General features: G+C 40.6%; 1 protein-coding gene across 1 annotated transcript in view; it reads right to left on the bottom strand.

The window, feature by feature from the left end:
• Positions 1-18742, bottom strand: part of AHRR (aryl hydrocarbon receptor repressor) — an 85450-nt gene that overhangs the window by 47551 nt on the left and 19157 nt on the right. The window contains exon 3 of the mRNA XM_054192330.1: positions 13249-13430. Coding sequence (XP_054048305.1) covers positions 13249-13430 — 182 coding nt within the window. The remainder of the gene's footprint in view (positions 1-13248; positions 13431-18742) is intronic.

The raw sequence follows: 18742 nt of genomic DNA, 5'->3' as shown, positions 1-18742 counted from the left end.
GTGGCAGAGCAAGTTTCTCATTCAGAGAAATGGGCAAGGAAGAGAAGCTATTGGCTATGATTTCTGTGGAGCACAATTGCTGCTGATGACAGGAGTGCCTGTGATACAGAGGTTACAAAACAAGGAAGATAAAAGTTTTGGACAACAGTCTTTGCATCATGTTCAAAAATGAAGTTACAGTCCAGAAATGGTGGAAGGGACAAGATGTCCCCAGGCTATAGAGGCAAGACAGAGAAAGAAGGCAGAGTGTGGCTTCAGACGATCCCCAGGGAGGTGCCCAATGCCCAGGGCTGGGGCTGTCCCCATTGTACCCCGGATGCCTTGCTCCTGGATGCGGTGGTGGGACAGGCCCTGGTTGGGAGGCCCTGATGGACGCCATGGGGAGCCTCCATCCCTTAGGGAGCTGCCAGCTTTTGCGGCACCCTGACAGGTGCTTCTGACAGCAGATGCTGGAGCAGCAGTGATGTCGGCAACCAAATGGACAGAGGTTTAGGAGGAAAGGAAGGAAGCACCAATCTTGTCCATGGGCAGCATTCAGACAAAGATATGCCAAACTGTTCTGGAAATTACGCCACAAGGAAGACCGAAAGGCATGAACTGAAGAGACTTCAGCCTTCTCCAAGACTGTGAGGACTGGTCAGAATGTGGAAAATCAATCATTAAAGAAATCCTGAGAAATGGTGTCTGTGGGTTATAGGATAATGCCCTTCCATGTCAACACTGAACAAATGCGTCAGGCTGCTACTCAGAGAAGATGTCACCGTTGAGTGCTGCATGACATAAAATAAGAGCTTCCAGTCGTTGGCACACATTTTCTGGAGTAGTAACTAGGTTAACCAGGGCTGCCTACCTGAATTTTAGTGAGGTGTTTTGTTTATTGCTAGCATTTAATTTAGATTTCATTTGCTTGTTTTAAACTCATTTAAAACTCTAAGCACGGTATGAAAAAAAAAAATAAATACCCCAAGTACATTCAAAAAAGTCAATAAAATGCTATCAGTAAACAAAATTTAAATTGAATTTATCAGAGACTAAATAGGATCTTGAAAAGACAGAATGAATTACAGAAAATCTTCAGGCCACTTCTTAGCCCTGCCCTCTTCCTTGTTTTGGTATCCTCTTGTCCCTATGTTTACTCATTCCAGTGGATCTTTAGGACCATTAGAGATGGAAAGACACTTGGCCCCTCACAATAAAAAACTGCTCACTCACTGATAAAGCATGCATCTACCTAGTATAAGTCAGGAAACAACAGACACAGACAGACGATGCAGAGGGAGCAATATGAAAACCCACTAAGACAATACTGATGCACATGACAGGCAATAGTCTCAGAGCTTCAGTTGCCTAACAATTAGTAAGCCTTTGGGGAGCAGAACAAGAAAGACGTTTTTTAAAATAAAACTCTGGAAAGTAGATAATAAAACACATATGTGAGTGGTTAATAGATAGAAGCAGTACAGCATTTATATGAAAATCCAGTAAGTAGATGACGGAAGCCAGTTAAGGGTCTGGCTATTAATCTTTGTCCTCTCCCCTCCAGCCTACCCTGCGCCTTCTTACCCCCTCCACCCATCCAGCTTGACTACAACCAGTAAACTTATCTTTATATGTAGCTTGATCTATATTAGGTATGAATTCCAGTTGAAAATCATAATAGGGAAAAGTGCTGGTAAGTGCAATTTAAAATAATATAATTATTTTGTCTAGTCTTGGCACATCTTTGCAATCTCCACATTTCCCCTGCCCCCATGTTTAGCCTTCAGACTGCATCTCATGGACTTCTCAGGGTCCCAGTAACCACCATGCACTGCTAGTGAGGCGTACGAGAGAGCATTTCAGAACTTCATGAGCTGACTCTATAAGACTATTACAAAGTCCAAAAGCTAAATAGTAGTCTTGTAATTCAAATTATTTTTGAAAAGTCTTAGAAAGAAAGCAGTGTTTTAGATTTACATCTGAATGGCAGGCTCTTAATTCAAGGTATTAATGGGTTTGCCTTCCCTAAAGTCTCATCAGAAATCATTCCTGACTATATTTACACTACTCTGGAAGACTTGTCTTCAAAGGAGCTATGACATACTGCCATACGGTTCTTCCCCATCTCCATCCATGCTGCTATCTGGCAAATGGTCTTAGGACAGCTTCCTGGGTTTTGCCTGAAAATGTGATAAATGACAAGCAGGAGGGACCTATATGCACTGAAACATGATTGCTCTTGGTCTCAGCCTACACTTGCAGCTTTCCATCTCCATAGACTACAAGTATCGTCTTAAGATCTACTTTGGCATAGCCAATATAATTGTACAGACTCAAAAGATTGGAGTTACCTGATCTGGCAAGCACCAGTGAGGTATGTCTGCTCTGGACATGATGGAGTGTAGCGCAGAGGTCTTCGAGCTAGCTCTAAGGATATTGGTATGGGCACACAGTGTCTTACGCTGTTACATGGACATAACTGGAGCTTGAAAAAAATTGTGTCTGTATGGGGATGGCAAGGCACATACTCTAGTAAACTGTGCCTCTTAGAAGGACTAATTCACATGGGCTTATCCCCAAAATGACATAGCCACTCTGCTTCTTGCTATAGCACTCTAACATCTGCATTGTTTCACAGTTCTCTACAGAGAGCTTCACCATGTGCTGTAAGCCAAAAGTGAGGCAGTAGCAAAGTGAGAAGAGAAACCAGGAGGACAGTCTCCCACACTGTTCTCTAGCCTAAAGCTATTCGTCCTATTTGTCTTCAAAGCAATTACATTATGCCAAGCTAAATTCCTTGTTCTGTTGGATAAGAGGTATTGTCTTTTCTTTAAAACATATCTGTGTTTAAAATAAGAAACAAAGTAAATCATTTTCTTGACAGTAAAGAAACACGTTTCCTCTCAGAGATGGTAATCACTCATGAAGCTGAGAACAAGTGTAAACCAGGCCAAAGTTCAAGTCTGAGGGAATGCTTTCCTACCTCCCATCCACTGCAGCAGTGCTTAGGACAGAATTATTGCTAGGACCTTCTATGGTCACTGCAATTGCTAGCAACTTCTGGAGTAAAAATACAATCTTTCCTACGATGAAAACCAATCTTGTTTCCATATCCAAGGAAGACTCAGGTTGCAGTTGAACTAAACTTCATGCTAAGTTCATTCTCAGTCTCCAACATCCAAATACAATTTAACTCAAGAAAATGAGGTCAGTAAAAGTTTATTCATTATAGCGTAGGATAATAGAATTTGATCCACAGGGGACTATAAAGGTATTTCAACAGCTGGTACAAGGCTGAGCCAAGAAGGGTCTTAGCTGCAGAGGAAGGATTGAAGAAGCACAGCGCTCGACCAAGACGAACATCACTGAATGCAAAAGTCAGTACATATATCAGCCTACTGGATTAGATGGGCCCAGTTTTTTCCTTGCCACATACCTGCATTTATTTACGTCAATGCTATGTGAGATGCATAGAGTGAGCTAATCAAATGTAACTGAGCATAAAAGCCTACCAAATCAGAATGGTTAAAAATTACTAAGTAAGCTGGAGAAAGATAAGGACCCGCACTTAACAACTCAAAGTATTTTGGGGACTTCCCCTAGCATTGGACAAATATAGCAGCTGTGGTTTGTGGGAACACCTATAAAATCAGACACTGTGTGGGTCTGTGACCATGTTGTCTGGTTCTGAGTGGATTTCTACTATTGCTTGAAACAGTGGAACTCTTCCAGTGCCAAACGCCCGCAGGAGAAATCTAACAGTCAAAGATTCCTCCCCCGTCACTTCTCATTTCCAGCTCCCTGGTTTTATAATCAGTCTTGCCAATACCAGGAGAAACACTGCAGCTTACAGGGATGTTCACTTGAATGGCATCCAACAATAGAAAAGTGGTATAAGATACAGATCCAGAGTCGCGTCGCAAGAGGAAGTTCTGCAGGAAGAATCATCATGATGGTGTATTTCCCAAAGACAGCACGAAGTCTATCAAGTCCAGCCCTCTCTGTGCAGATGACTGATTCAGCTCTGAGCTTGTGAGGTCTGATAATATGAACAACTCACAGCACATGGCACGAGTACCCAAGGAATACCAGGGAAGACCTGACATTTATAACTATGGTCCTTTATTTGCCATTACTCCAAAAAAAAAAAAGGTATGGAATTTAGAGCCAGTCTCAGAATACGACACTTAACATAGTGTTGCACTAACAGGTTTCCTTGGTCTTCAAAGGTGACAGGAATTCAAGCAATTTAAGAGTCCTCTTGTTCTTTCTGAATATAGGCTTATTCTCAAGTAAATCCTGCTTGTAAATCTACTCTCCTTCTCCTACAAAACCCATCTTGTTTGCAAGAAACTAAAGAGAAAGCCAACTAGCAGAAGGAGGTCCATCCTCTTACAACAAGGCACAAAGAGGAGATATGGTCCTCTTCCAAGAGTCAGCAAAGGTCTCCACAGGGTCAGAGAGATCTCCAGGTTATCTAAGAGGACGTGCAGTGCAAAACAGCCTCAGGTATTTGTTACACGGAATGAATGGTGTCCCCAGAAAACAAGGGGAAAAGAAAAAAGCGAAGCATTGGTATAAGCAATATGTCACAACAAAATAGTCTCTCTGGCAATTAAAAATGTCAAAAAAATCTAATCAAAATTATCCACTGTTTGAAAATGGGTGATGTAGGGGAGAGTCAATGTGCAGCTGCTTCTCCAGAAACGAGTGCTGCCAGATCTCAGGAATGAATATGTGCAGCTAGCCTGCTTAAAGTCTTGACACTTGTACAAAAATTTCACTGATGTAGTATTTTAGCACTTGATTAGATAATGACTTGCAGACAGTAGGTCTTCCTTCAAAGATTTACTTGCGTACCACTTATGCAGCAGAACACTTTTTCCTCTTTTCAATTGCTATGTTGTTATGAAGATGGTAAAATTAGAGAGTGGTAGAGAGTGGAAAATGTTTCTTTCATGAACCCTCCCTTTTTGGCTGAAACACTCTGAACACTGTGGTAATTTGAATACGATGATTCAGTCCAGCCACAGCAATAACCTTACCTGTTACCCACTCTGACCATGAAGGTTCCTTCTCAGTGCAAGTCATTGAATATGCTGCCCTGAGAAGCCTAAACAGCCTAAATGCTTATAGACAATCAAATAAGCTATGACTGTGGACTACAGCAACACATCCCCTAAAGACGTTTTGTATGTGTGCAAAAAGAAAAGTCCTTATTTCTCTTTCAAGAAATAAATCATTCAGGCATTTTGTTTCAGGGGACAGAACTGGGAGTGCTCTAAATCAGTAGAATATGACTTTAAAAAACAAACTTGTTCAACTGTTCAGTTGTGTTGGGGACTTCTTGACTCAAGGTAACAGCTTCAAGCCTAACTAAGCAGAGAACCGCAATTGGAATCCAGGATTTATAATTCAAAGTACAGGTTTCATCAAAAACTAGAGGCTTGTTGATAATCTGAAAGCCTCTTATTATTTCCATAAAGGAACTCAATTTATAAATCATACCAAGAAAAGATCAGTGGGAGTGAACAGATGGAGTCAAGGAGGTATAATTCCATGATTGTTGATTTACGCATTTTATCCTGTTCTCAGTGTAGCCTCTCTTATAATCTTTACTTGTATTTCAGGTCTTCTATTATTTTACTTTTCCTATACCTGTTCTAAATACATCCAGTACAAAGGACCTGGACAGGGTCCAATGAAAGGATACGAAGATGCTGAATGCACTGGAGCATCTCTCCTATGAGGAGAGGCTGAGAGCCTGGAGAAGAGAATGCTCAGATGGGATCTCATCAGCACATCTAGATACCTGAAGAAAGGATGTAAAGAAGAGGGAGCCAGGCTCTTTTCAGTGGTGGCCAGTGACAGGATCAGAGGTAATGGGCACAAAGTGAAACACAAGACTCTGAACATCAGGAAATACTTTTTCACTGTGAGGTTGACCAAGCACTGGCACAGATTGCCCAGAGAGGTTGTGGAGTCTCCCTCCCTGGAGATATTCAAAAGCAATTTGGACATGATCCCGGGAAACTGTCCCTAGGTAGCCCTGCCTGAGCCGGCGGGTTGGATCAGATGACCTCCAGAGGTCCCTTCCAACTTCAACCCGTCTGTGATTCACTAAGACAATGGTTTTAAATTTAAGGGAAAGCTTCAGGCTACTGGAACCAGCTAACAAATGAAAGAAGAAATTTTCCCATGGAAATATATCCAGTATAGGCCATAATTGTAACAATAAACTCAAACGTATGAGTTTAGTTTCAAAATCGGTTAAATCTTGTTGTGGAAAAATTTTCCTTGCTTATGTAAAGTAAAATCTAAAAAATATATTTATACCAAAAGAACAGAACTTGTCAATCCAGAAAAAAACTTTAGCTGAGAGATTTTGAAAAGAAAACTCTGGAAAAACAGAAATGTTAGGGAGAGACAGTGGGGAAAAATAGAATGCCTGATAATCCCTCTGCGTGCACTGCAGTGGAATCCTGGATCCTCAGGCCAGGAGCTTTGGTTCAGGTAAACAGCACTCATAAAGCAGTGCTGAACACCATTACAGTGCAGATAATGCACTGAAAGCAACATCATTCTCTGCTTCCCTACCCACCTCAAGTTTTAATTTCTTAATTGTCTGTGAGTGGCACTGCAGTGACAGGCGTGTCACATCAGAAACATGTCTGCAAGCTATAGAGGGTGGCCTGCTGCGCTAAATATTCAAATACTACAAGAAATAATAGCTGTCCTTCCTTAGGACAGCCTAATCTAAAGAGTCTAATGAATGAGCCTAAGGAATCTGAATCAAAGTAGTAAGAAGTCCATGTGTGTCATTGAGCTATGAGATCAACGGCCATGGATACAGTAAGAGGAGATGAAAGCTGGAACAGACTGCAAGTAATTGAGGATACTGAAAATCAGGCCAGCTGAGAGGAATCCTTTGTTGCTTTCTTCTTAAAAGGAACAAATCCAGTTTCCATTAAAGATAAACATCGGTGGGAACTGGATGGCACCAAACACATAAATGAGTAAAAGGAAATGACCCACTAATATAAATGCTAAATCAGAAGAAAGACAGAAGCCACACAGTATGTGCTATCCTGCCAGAACTAAAAAAATAAATATATATAAAAGAGATTTAATTGAAGGGGAGAAATGGGTTAGAAGGAGGGAGAGCAGTTGGTGAAAGTGACCAGGAAATCCTGAAATTGATGGTTCTCCCAGCAGCAGCAATCCAAGGCACAGCAACATGAAGACACCAAACCTAAGGAAGGGAGACTTCAGTACACCTGGCGAACTGGAAGGCAAAATCTCAGAGGACAGATATCCAAGGGAAGTAGGAGCTGGATGTTCTTTGAACAGACCAATGCGTAGGGGATAAGTGTAAACCGTGTCAGTGAAGAGTGGGAAATACAAGAAAAGACCATCATAACAAAATCCTGAGTTCTTCAATGACTGGAAGCTCACAGAAAATATTTTTTTAAATTAATAAAATAAAGCACAGGTGTATAAGAAGAGAAACAGAAAAGACGATGCATAAAATAAGATGTAGGAAGAAAAGGAAGGGTCTCAAAAGCATTCTGGAAGCCCTTTGCCAAGGACTTGGAAAAGTACAAGGTTGGGAAAAAAGTCTTCTGCTACTCAGCAGAGGAGGAGCTACAGACAACGCAAAACCAAAGAAGTTTAAGTGTTTATTGCCTCTTTTTGCTTCTATTAGCTAGGGTCAGACAGATACTGACACTAAACACCAGCATCAAGGCTAGTACCTCTGGTACTTGGAGGAGTTTAATATTTGCAAGTTAGTTGTTCTGGTGAGACTCATTGCAGCATATTCTGAGAATGAGCTGAAGCACACCCAGAGCTATTAGCTCTTAGCCTATGAGAAATCATGACAGAAAGGGGAGATTTTGAAAGACTAGAAGAGGACAAACATGGAGTTTAACTGGAGAAAGCACGGGAAGAGGAAACCAAAAGATAGTAGGACCACTATGCTGAGCTTCAATTCCTAGAAAAATACCGGAGAAAAATATCAAACAGCCTATTTGCAAAGATGTAAATGTAATAAAAAAGAAGTAGAAATCAACAGATCTGTCAAGGATATGTTGTCATGTTACACTAAATTAATTACCTTCTACAACTGGACATGTGGATGGGAAGAATAGATATTACTTGTCTTCAGAAGTTTAAAAAGGCTATTCCTACTGTCTCACAGTGTTTTCAAAAGTAAACTGAAGAATCTTGTTGGAAGGGGGACCAAGCTTACTTAAGAAACCGTAATCTGAGAAAAGGTATCAGTTATTTGTTGTACAATGGAAGGATGCATTGCACATACCCTAGCTTAATTTTGAAAAAAAGACAAAAGCAGACCAACAAGAATGATTAAAGAAAATATAGCCCTTGAGAATAAAACAAAGGAGCGGGGCAGGGCTGTTTTGTCTAAGGAAGAAAAGACTGAGGGAAAGATGGGACACTTTCATGGCTGTAAACGCTTGGATGCCACAAGAAAAGGGAATAAATTGTTCTTCTATAGAAGGAGGACTCGAAGTGCAGTAGGAGAGCTCCAGCTTGGATGTTAGGGATTGACAAGGAAGGTGTGGAATCATTCATGTTGCAGATTTACAAAAACATTAGACAAATGACCCTCAGGTTTAGGCACAGTTGATTTTTTACGCAGGAAAGTCCACTACAGGCCTTTTTCCTAAAATCTTAAATTCTGCATGGAAGCAGATGAACCAACATTTGTAGACAAATTTCTTAGACTCTACAGAAATTCATCTTAAAATGCATATATAACTTTAGCATAAAGCAGGTCAAACAACGTCTCCATACTTGACTGTCACTAATTTTGGAAAGAACTGGATTACAATGTAAATATAAAATTCACCGAAACTTTGAATATGTTTATTCACAGAGTTAATTTATGACTCTACATTCCTTATTTAGTCATCCGTATATCTCTCAGATTTTCAGTTTTCAAAATGAAATGAAGTCTGGAAGTAAGAAAATACAGAGAAGGCATTGAAGTCTGAAATAAACCCAGAGTCAAAATAATACTGCGAGGAACTTTTTGTTGGGATGACACTGTTTTTGTGTGTGCATGCATGTTGCTGTGTTTGTGTATGTGTGTATAAAAACAAAATACACGTTTCTGCATGCATAAAATGACCAGATGGGAAAAATAACAAGCTATTAAATTGAATTACTTTTTACATAAATTATGTAGTGAAATATTTAAAGTACCCCCACTTCTTGAATAATAAAAAAAAATTATCCATATTGAGGTCTCTACTTTTGCCATCTAAGACGCCATCAACAGCATCAGTTATCATTCATAAGGATTAACACTGATGAATGGTATGTTGAAGGAAACTTTGAGTGGCCTACCAATACAAGGTTAAGTTACACCAAGAACTGAAAGATGAGAAGCCCTAGTTGTAACTCTATTTGTCTATCTAAATTGTCGTAACTACTTTCCTTACAGGTACTGGGAAGCTGAAGTTAGCTGTCTCTCAGAAAGGATCTGAGATGCTAAAAGAACAAGGTGCTATTCTTTGTACATAAGTTTACAGAATTAATACCTATACTAGAAGGGAACAATTTAAAGGATCAACAAAAGGCAGTCGGTTTTGAAGTGGAGTAAGACCACCATTTTTCCGCCAGTGGAAAAACTGAGAAATAAGAGGTACTAAAGGATGCATTGTCAAGAGTGGTAAAGGAAGAGAGACTACAATTAACCAAGATGGAATATGGCCAAGACGGGGGCCCACAAGCTCAAGTGGTCACAGCCCCTAAGTACCACTCCACTCCCACAGGAGCCCCACCCAAGGCAAATTTTTGTCAGGGTCGAATGACCGGCACGGCTTCCTGTAGCAGCTGACGTCTCTCAGTCTAAGCACTGGTTCAGATCCGTGACGCTTGGTACAAGAGATCTGGTGAGATTGGAAGGTTACCACTGCAAGCCATTTTGAAGTGCTTATCAGGAAAATGCAAAATGACTAAATGCATATAGCTTAAGGGGGAGCAGGGCTATTAATAGAGCCAACTGATAACAGAGATACGAAGACTGTAAACCAAGTAGACAGAAGAATTGTTCTGAAGCCAAAGGAAAACATTTCTAAGAATGAGGGAGGGAATCCACCACAGAAACTCAAACTGAATAGCAGAAAAATCTGTCTCAACAACCAGATCTAAATTTCGGAAAAGAAACAGGCCTTTGCTTAAACAACTTAAATAAGATGAACTGGCCACATGCTTCAAGGCACTAACCTGTAATGGTCACCAAAGAGGGAACAAACGACTGATGAATAGTCTCTATCCCCTAATACCTAATTCTCTGCAAAATTATTTTCATAGTTGAAATCAATACGGTGAGGTCACTCTATGCCCTTTAATTGGCTATTGATCTTTATAAATACAATATTTGTGCTACACACCGAGTATTGCAGCGTAGCTACTGAAAGGACACCTAGTGGTAAGTAAACGAGTATGTCTAGAAACCACTGGGACTGTTGAAGGTGTGTAATTATAATTGTCACGGGAATTGCCGAACTGTTATGGGTTGAATCTGCAATGTCATATATGAACTTATGTGCCAAATAGCACTATTAATTTTTTTTTTTTTAAATGGCAGACAGCATCCTTACAAGCACTTTTTAAAAACATGGAATTTAAACTTAACTTCCTTAAAACTCACAGAACAGGCTTTTAAACAAAAGATGCACACGCCTGTGTGTCATAGATTACAAATTTCAATGCCGTGAATCCCCACTGCATCAGTTTCAGGAATATCGGATAGCTGAGCAGAATTCATTACAGATACGTTTTGCGTGATATTCAAGTCAAATTTCAGCCATCATTCCTTGGGTCCTCTATTGAGCCACTCTAAAATATCCGAAGCAATCCCTCCCTTCTTGTCTTTCTCTCCTATGAAGACAAACAGCCAAAGCATATAAACTGTAAACATTCAAGCTAATTTAACTCTTTTTCTTTTTTTTTAATGTCCACCCAACTTTATAGTCGCTTCTTGCCTGTATTTATTCCACACCCCTTAATATGTACTAATGGCCTTGTGACCAGGAGATGCCCACAACAGAAAGCTGTATTCCAGATGGAGTCATGCTGGTCTCATGCAGAGAGGGATTATAACCTTCCTGTGTAGTGACACGCTGCCTCTGGGCAAACAGACCAAAATCCACACTTGGATTTCTTGTTTATGTCAACATATCATATTACAAGCACAGAACAATTTGCTGACCACTGTCCCTCTTCGATTATTGTTTTTATGTTCCCTTTTCCAGGTTTGTCTCTTCTGTTGAACACCAGTTCCTTTGGGTTAATTTTCCCTGAGTGAACTAGTACGGATTTGCTAGGTCAGTTTTTCCAGATACATTTTATTTTATCCAATTTTATAACATCCCTGTATGCCGCTGGCCTGTTCTCTGTCCTCACAGTGTTTATAACAGCTCACAACTTAGTACCATCCTTTGATTTAAAAAGCCACAAACAAGCCATTTCTGCTCTTCTGTCCTCTTTCATCACTACAAAGATCAAAACACTGGGGATGGATATTTTCTGTTTGCTTTTTTTAGGTGACTTCCTATCGAAGTTTTTGTTTTAAAAACACCAGATTCTGCCTTATTTCTCCACAACTACAAGGAAGCAGATCGTGGTGTGCTGTGAAGCTGAGGCTGCAGCTCCTGCTCTTACCCAAAGGTTAGCACCCATTCCTCACCCAGCGCTGCTTCCAGGGCTCACCTCTCCTCCACTCCACCCTTCTGAAGCTCCAGCCTCCTCTCGCGTCTTAAAATGGCATGTAGTTTCCTTCCTTTACTATAAACAACACTTTCTGTAGCCTTAGTTTCATGATGTAAACATTTAAAAATAAGATTGAAGGGAACACAAACTATGTGTTCAGTTAGGTAATTTGGGGATTAAATTAAATGAAATCTCTCGAAGCATGGAACATTTCAGGGTGATGAAGTCTGGTTTTACTTGTTTTCCTTTTATCCAATCCCTTTAAAAAAAAGGAGACAATGAATCTTTAGAAACTCCGGCAGAAGAGCAGTAAAGGCAGCTGAAGACAGCTTATTGCTTGTGAATCCATGAGAAACGAAAGTAAAGCTCAGAGGAAGGGGCCGTAAGACTCAGGTATGTGTTCAAAGGGAAAGAGAGGCACTCTGTAAACTGCAGGATGCTGGAGGCCGGGCAACCAGCTGCCACAGTTGACATGGGAGGTTCCTGCTATCAGTAATGTCACCATCTGTAATCTGATGGCAGCTCGTAAAATGCCCTGCAGTCCGCCAAAGCCTCGTCAAACTGGCATTTCTTTCACATTAAAATATATTTTAAAAGCAAGAAACCAACCAACAGATATTATTATCCAGTCAAAACAAAAAAAAAAATATAGGGCTCCCTTGTATACACTGTGCATAATAAAGAATAGTAACAGCAAATAGTAGTAAAGAGTAGTAAAGGAAAAATAATGTCCATAAAAAGATACTTCTCTTTATCTCTGAGGTCCACCTATAAGTTTTGGTCAATTATACTCCTTCAAATAGGTTTTTTTTTTCTTTTTTTTAAACAACGCTAGAGAGGATTTTCATTGTTAAATCCCTAATCCGGATTTTCCTCTTGTGAACTCTGCAGCAACAGAAGAAACTAAAAATGTCTACGAGTTTGGAAGGATCCTTATTATGTGCATCTGAACATACACATTTGGCTTTCATTGTGCAGTGTGCCAGGCTACAAAAACAAAGCGTACCCTAGTACAGCTTTAGTCAACACTTTAACCTTTGGATCTCGCTTATCCTGACAGAAACAGATCTTTTCGGCCTTTCAGGCAAACCCATTTCCTCTTGGCATACAACAAACACAGGTAATACGGTAGTTGCTTGACTTTCACATCGTATTTAAACAGGCATTGTGAACATGCACGATAATAGCTTCAAAAAGGGAGTTCGAAGTATCTACAGGTATTACATCTGCCTCAAGACTCTTTGCTGGTTTAGGGATTTTACAGTCATGTTTTCCTGTCTCCTAAAGCCTGCTGAGGAAGGGTGGGAGTTATCTAATTATTTGGTGAAAAACACAGAAACGGCATAGGAGGAAACGCACAAAATTTACAACGCAACATCCCATGCACAAAATAAATTCAATAATAGATATTTTTTTCTTCCTTTATCAATATAATTCTACTTGTTAATTTTACTCGGGTTTAGTACAAAGCAGCAGTACATTAGATGGAGACTTTTAATAGGATATTGATATCTTAAAGAGACCTACCTTGAAAGAAACTTTTGACTCGGAGATAGCTGACACTAAGGCGCAAGACGGAAAGTTTGTCCAGCTTCGATATGATGTCAGGTGGAAAAGGCAGGAGGCTGGCCAGATGGTCCAGTTCCGCATTCAGACGGTCCCTGTGTCTCTTTGAAGGATTCGATTTTTCATTCCCGACTGCAGGCCTTCTGTGGTGGAGAACACATTTTCGATTACCTGTTTTACCTCCAGATAGTACCACCAGAGACTGAGATGTTGTCTGCAATTAGTTGATAACAGACACATTTAACCTAGCTTCTATGAAAATCTTTAAAGTTTCTGTCCCCTGCCAAAAAGAGATTTACCATTCTGCGTCTGCCATAGTGCAAAGACATGGACATTGGGCGCTCTTTTCACATCTGCCCAGTGAAAAACAGATGAAGAACTGATATCTCTTACTTACAAACCTCTCACTTTAGGGGAATGGGTACTGTCTTCATGTTCTAGTGAATACCGGGAAAAACAATTTCTCATCTATGTTGTACAAATGAGGGTCAGAACAGCAGAGGAAAATTACCGTGAGTAATGCATGAACCCATTCAATACCCACTGTATTCATTCAAAGCATCTTAGTTCCGTCCATTTAATGACTCAAAGTTAACCTGTGGGTCAGGAAATAATTAAGAAAAGAGCCTGTCTTTAGACATGGTTTTAAAAAGTATAGGAAGCAAGGTGAAAAGACATTCTTTCCTCAAGCTCAAAAACCCTGTGAGCATTCTCACATTTATCTTCCAACATCAGTAATAACAAAGATAAGAAGTTGGTTTCTCTCTTAAGAACACTGATATTCCTCCCAAAACATAAAGACTAATATTACATGGATTTCTAAGCCAAGCACTCCTGTTCCATCCCCATTTCATGTCCCTCTCATGCAGCAGACAGGACCAGATACCTCAGAAAAGCGATTGTGAAAAATGCGTTAAGATTAAATACATCACAAATGAGGAAGCTCGATTTTGGGGTGTTTTCTTCTCACAGAACGCGTAAGATGCTGTTGTCAAGAGGGAGAAAAAGAAAAGCCAGTGCACTTGCACACAGTCATGGGAACCTGATTTCTAGCGCAACAGCGATGGGTGGTCAGTGCTGAAGCACAGACTTGTCAATGAAGCAACAAGACCTGAGTGGTAAGTTTGAGAAGGTGGTAATCTCCAGCAGACAGCCATTGCTGGACCCAGCAGCAGTCCAATGACTACGACACCAAAAGGATGTCTGACCTGTGGAGAGCAGTAATTTCGTGGGAATATAGCCTATAGTTGAGTAGAGGCTAAAGAACATAAGCTTTTGCTAATTGTTTTTTACATCTGACAAACCAGCTGAAGCAAGGAAGTAATTTAGGACAGAAAAAAATTAATACCAATAAGGGAAATTAGACTGATGAGTTCAAGGGGTAAAAATTGCCAAGACTAACATGGAATAGGAACAGAAATTGTTCAAACCTATTTACCACACAAAAAAAAGTGACTGTTCTGTGTCAGAGAGGTATGGTTTAAGGCAATTATGTGGACTGCATTTGTACTGAGCATAAGGAACAGTTTTCTGGAGATTGTAGGGAACGGTGTAAAAACACTACAGGAGAAAGCCGAGGACAGAGTCTTCCTGAAAACTCAAGGAAATGATTCAGTAAGGGAGTGAATCCAAACAAACAGGGGTTTGATGTAAATGGTAATTAGGTGCCAAGTGGATGCGATTTAAAACAATGCAAGTTCCATGGAAAGGCTAGCTTAGCTATCCATAAACAGAAAAGGGCAGGCAGGGAAATTCTTCAATGAGCTGTTTTGAGGCAAATGGAAATTCTAGCCCTTATTTTGAGCTGCAAGTAGAAGGTGCTTGTTGTGTTTGTTTTAAAACAGGGATTCTCAAACTGTGTAAATCACGTCTAAGCAGAGACATAGCGCTCACTCTATGATACCTCTTTTAATCTGCTTTTCGTGCAACACGACTACAATAAAGTAGCACATGTAATTAAAACAATAAAACTGGCATTTCCTTCTTTGCATTGGTAAACCATCCAAATTCTGCTGTGCAGGAACAAGCACTTGTACCCGTACGAGATCCACCTCACCAGTCCCTGTTCGGTAGGAACCGCTTTGTGGGAGCTGGGGCAGAGACCATTTTCTGTGTTCGGCGGCAGTAAGGCATTGAGCCATTTGCGCTTTAATGATTCAGTGTGCCCATGACACACAGACCCGCCACTAGTGTAAACCAGTTTGGTGAGCTTGCAGAGGAATTTCCTGCAGCTACAGCTCTGTCTGCTGTTCGCTGCCCTCTGAGGGAGCCCTACCCTGTTAACAAAAAGTTCACTCTGAATCAAGTTTTTAAAGTACGCTGAAGCGTTAAACCAGCAGATGATCTAAACTGAGAAAAATCTAATCACCTACTATGACGGCAAGGTTTCAGTAAGAAGGGAAAGGGAAGAGGAGAGAGACCATGAGATGCAACAGATAGGCTGAGTGGAGAGACCATGAGATGCAACAGATAGGCTGAGTGCAAAGTACCAGCAGATGATTGCCATGAACGTACTGACCAGAACCTGCAGCCACTGAGCTGCGCTTGGGCATTGCGTAGGCATCCTGGCAGAGCTGAGCTCCAGTGCCAGCTGTGCATGTGCAGATGTTCACCATCTCCTATGAGCGAAAAGGACTGAATGAGAGAAAGCCGCTTGAGAGAAGGGAGGCCCCTTTTCCACCTTCTAACTCTTCTGGGTCTCCATAGCAAGGAAAGGAGGAAGCAGAACTAATGGTCAAGAAGACACCAGACTGGCAGAGCAGATGAGAGGTAGGATAGTGTGATACCAAGTAAGAGGAAGGGCTATGCCACAGAGGGCTTTAAAATGAGAACGAGGAAGCAGGAGGGAGCTGCACCTCCTGAGGTCTCTGTTTACCCTGGCACTGGTAGGGTTCTGGCTGAAGTGGGCAGTTTGGAGCAGTTATAGATACACTCAGAGCTCGGGTGGCTGTAGCTTGCCTTTAAAGAGCTGTAAAACATTACAAGAAATGTTTTGTGGAGGGAAAGAGTTTTACAAGATGCCAGGGTTTGAGACGAAGAAGTGGCTGAAGCTCTCAAATGGTAACTGTCCTGAAGCACTGCCTTAGCATTTCTAGTGTAAGTATTACTTTCAGCACAGTGGCTTTAATCTGAGATTAAAACCAAGATCTCTTTAGTTTTCAGATGCTTGAATTACCCGTAAAATGTTAGATTTCCACAGGAAGCAAACACTTGGTAGAAAATATTTCCTTTAGTCAAAACTACAGTTCTCTGGCTGAAAAGCATATCTGATGGAAAATTTTCAATCAGTCTGAGCTCCAGGTGTTTGAATTGAGTCCGAAAAAGCCAAAATTCTTTAGTGTAGACCACATCTAATGGGGCTTGTTTGGAAGCTTTCTGGGGCAAAAGGAGAACAGATAGGGTTTTTTTATTTATTTGCACGTACAAAAGTAGAACTTGAACCCAATGTATTGTCTGAAGAATAGCAACCTAACGAAGACAGTATCTCCTAGTTCTGTGTAGAGAAGATGATGACACATATTAGCTGCTCCCAGTAAATCAAGTTTTCCACACATTCTTCCACAGTCTTGTGGGTCTCTGCATTCTCCTGTGGAGCTGCTTCATACATTTTCATCATTACTCTGTAAAGCTACCTCAGAATAGAACTTCTGTGCCTGAAAAAAACGTGAATGTAATGAGGGATATAATTCTGTGATATCCTGGATTAAAAGCCAGCTGCAGGATCACGACCTGTCTTGACAGCCTCGTGACAAAAAGCTGATGGAGAGGCAGAGAGTTGGCCTTCTGGGATGCACTGAGTATGGGTAGATGTGAAAGTCCCAGTTGTTCTGCAGAGGGGAGAGCTGCACCTCTGTCCTTTAAATCCTGACCATCAAAAGGACTAATCCATGAATCCCTACAGAAAATCAAGTATCCTGCTCAGACTGGCACCTGAGCTCACTTATTCCTTTGTCAAGAGAAAGTTAAATTCTAGAGGCTATTAATGTTAAAAAGAGAGGAATCATCACTAGGACTGGCCAAAAAATTCCTATCAACTTTTTTTCCTGTGAAAAATTAGGTTTTTCAACTGAACAAATACTCCTGCCTGCCTTTCCCAGAACAGGTGGCAGCATCTGCCATGATTTGTTATCAGAATGACAGGGGAAAAGTAGAACAAGGCTGTGAAGGAAAATATGCTATGCTATCAAACAAGAGAAAAAAAATGTAACAAAAACGGTATGACATGGATCAAAATCATGGTTAAATATACTGTTCCATTAATAGGCTTTGTCTACCCTTCTAAATTCAAGATAAATGATTTGAGGCAGCATAACAGGAAGGATACCTCAGAGTCCTGAACTGTCAGTATGATCTGCAGGGCTGAAGGACATAGACCATGAAAGGAGCTCTGTCAGCCGCTTGGTCTTGGGCATTCAGAGCCTCTTCAGATGAGAGTTAGGAAGTCCCTGAGTGAGGGAATGAGCACAGGAAAGGCTCACCAGAGACCAAGCCCACAAACAGATAAGGTTTGAGGAAGAGACCAGTGTTGCTAGCAACTGAGAAATCATCCTCAGCAAGCGATAAGTAACTAACCACAGCAAACAGAGGGCTGTTTCCAGTGTGGGAGCTCAGTATTCTAATGATCCAAAAGATTGTCTTCGTTTTAAACAAAACCAAGTTTCTTAATCAGAATTGTCTGTGTTCTGGCTGGATACGCTCATGCTCAGGTACCTGTACTGCAATCTCATAGAAAACCTATTTTCAAGGTAGCATTACTTGCAACAGTTCCCAAGGTGAAAACTTGGTTCCGTCAAAGTAAGTGAGAATTTGCTTCTGGTTTTGTTGAAGCCAGAACTTCAAAAAAAGCTAATGGGGACACTTCTGTCCTTTGTCAGCAGGTAGTTTACTTAACCATTGCATTTATCTATAAGTCATTATTGAGAGAAGTTCTTCGAGTTGCCATATATGCTCCAAACATGAAGCTTAATGTTTCTCAAAGCAACTGCAACTCTCCCTCCTTTCTCACAAAAGTTATGATCCATAAACTGTTCTGCAGAGAGGTTATTTCATGTACTGGAGTGGTTCCATGCCTCATGCAGTTATAAAGTTAAATATCCACATCCATACTTGAACAGCAGTGCAGAAATGTTACATACGTTTTGCATTTAACACTCAGGTTTTGCAGGAAGAATTATTTTCTTATGTCATTTTCTTTGCCTGTTGTCACCTATGATCTATTTTACACTAAAATAAATATTTTTCTAAAGTGGGAACAAGTGGTTCATGTGCAAATACTCTGCAAAATCCGAACAAAATCAACAGATTTCACTCAAACATTCAGAGAAACTCCCCTTTGAGTTTAGACCAATATATACAATTTTAAGCCAAGTGGGTTATTTTTAGAAGTTCTGAACAACTGAAAATAGGGAAATCTGTTTTAGTTACCTTCTCATCCTTAAATTGTCTGTGAAGGCCA

Source organism: Rissa tridactyla, chromosome 2 (assembly GCF_028500815.1).
Source record: "Rissa tridactyla isolate bRisTri1 chromosome 2, bRisTri1.patW.cur.20221130, whole genome shotgun sequence".
NCBI classification, from domain to species: domain Eukaryota; kingdom Metazoa; phylum Chordata; class Aves; order Charadriiformes; family Laridae; genus Rissa; species Rissa tridactyla.
The sequence above is the reverse complement of the archived record's forward strand: the minus strand, read 5'-3'. Positions and strand labels throughout refer to the sequence as shown.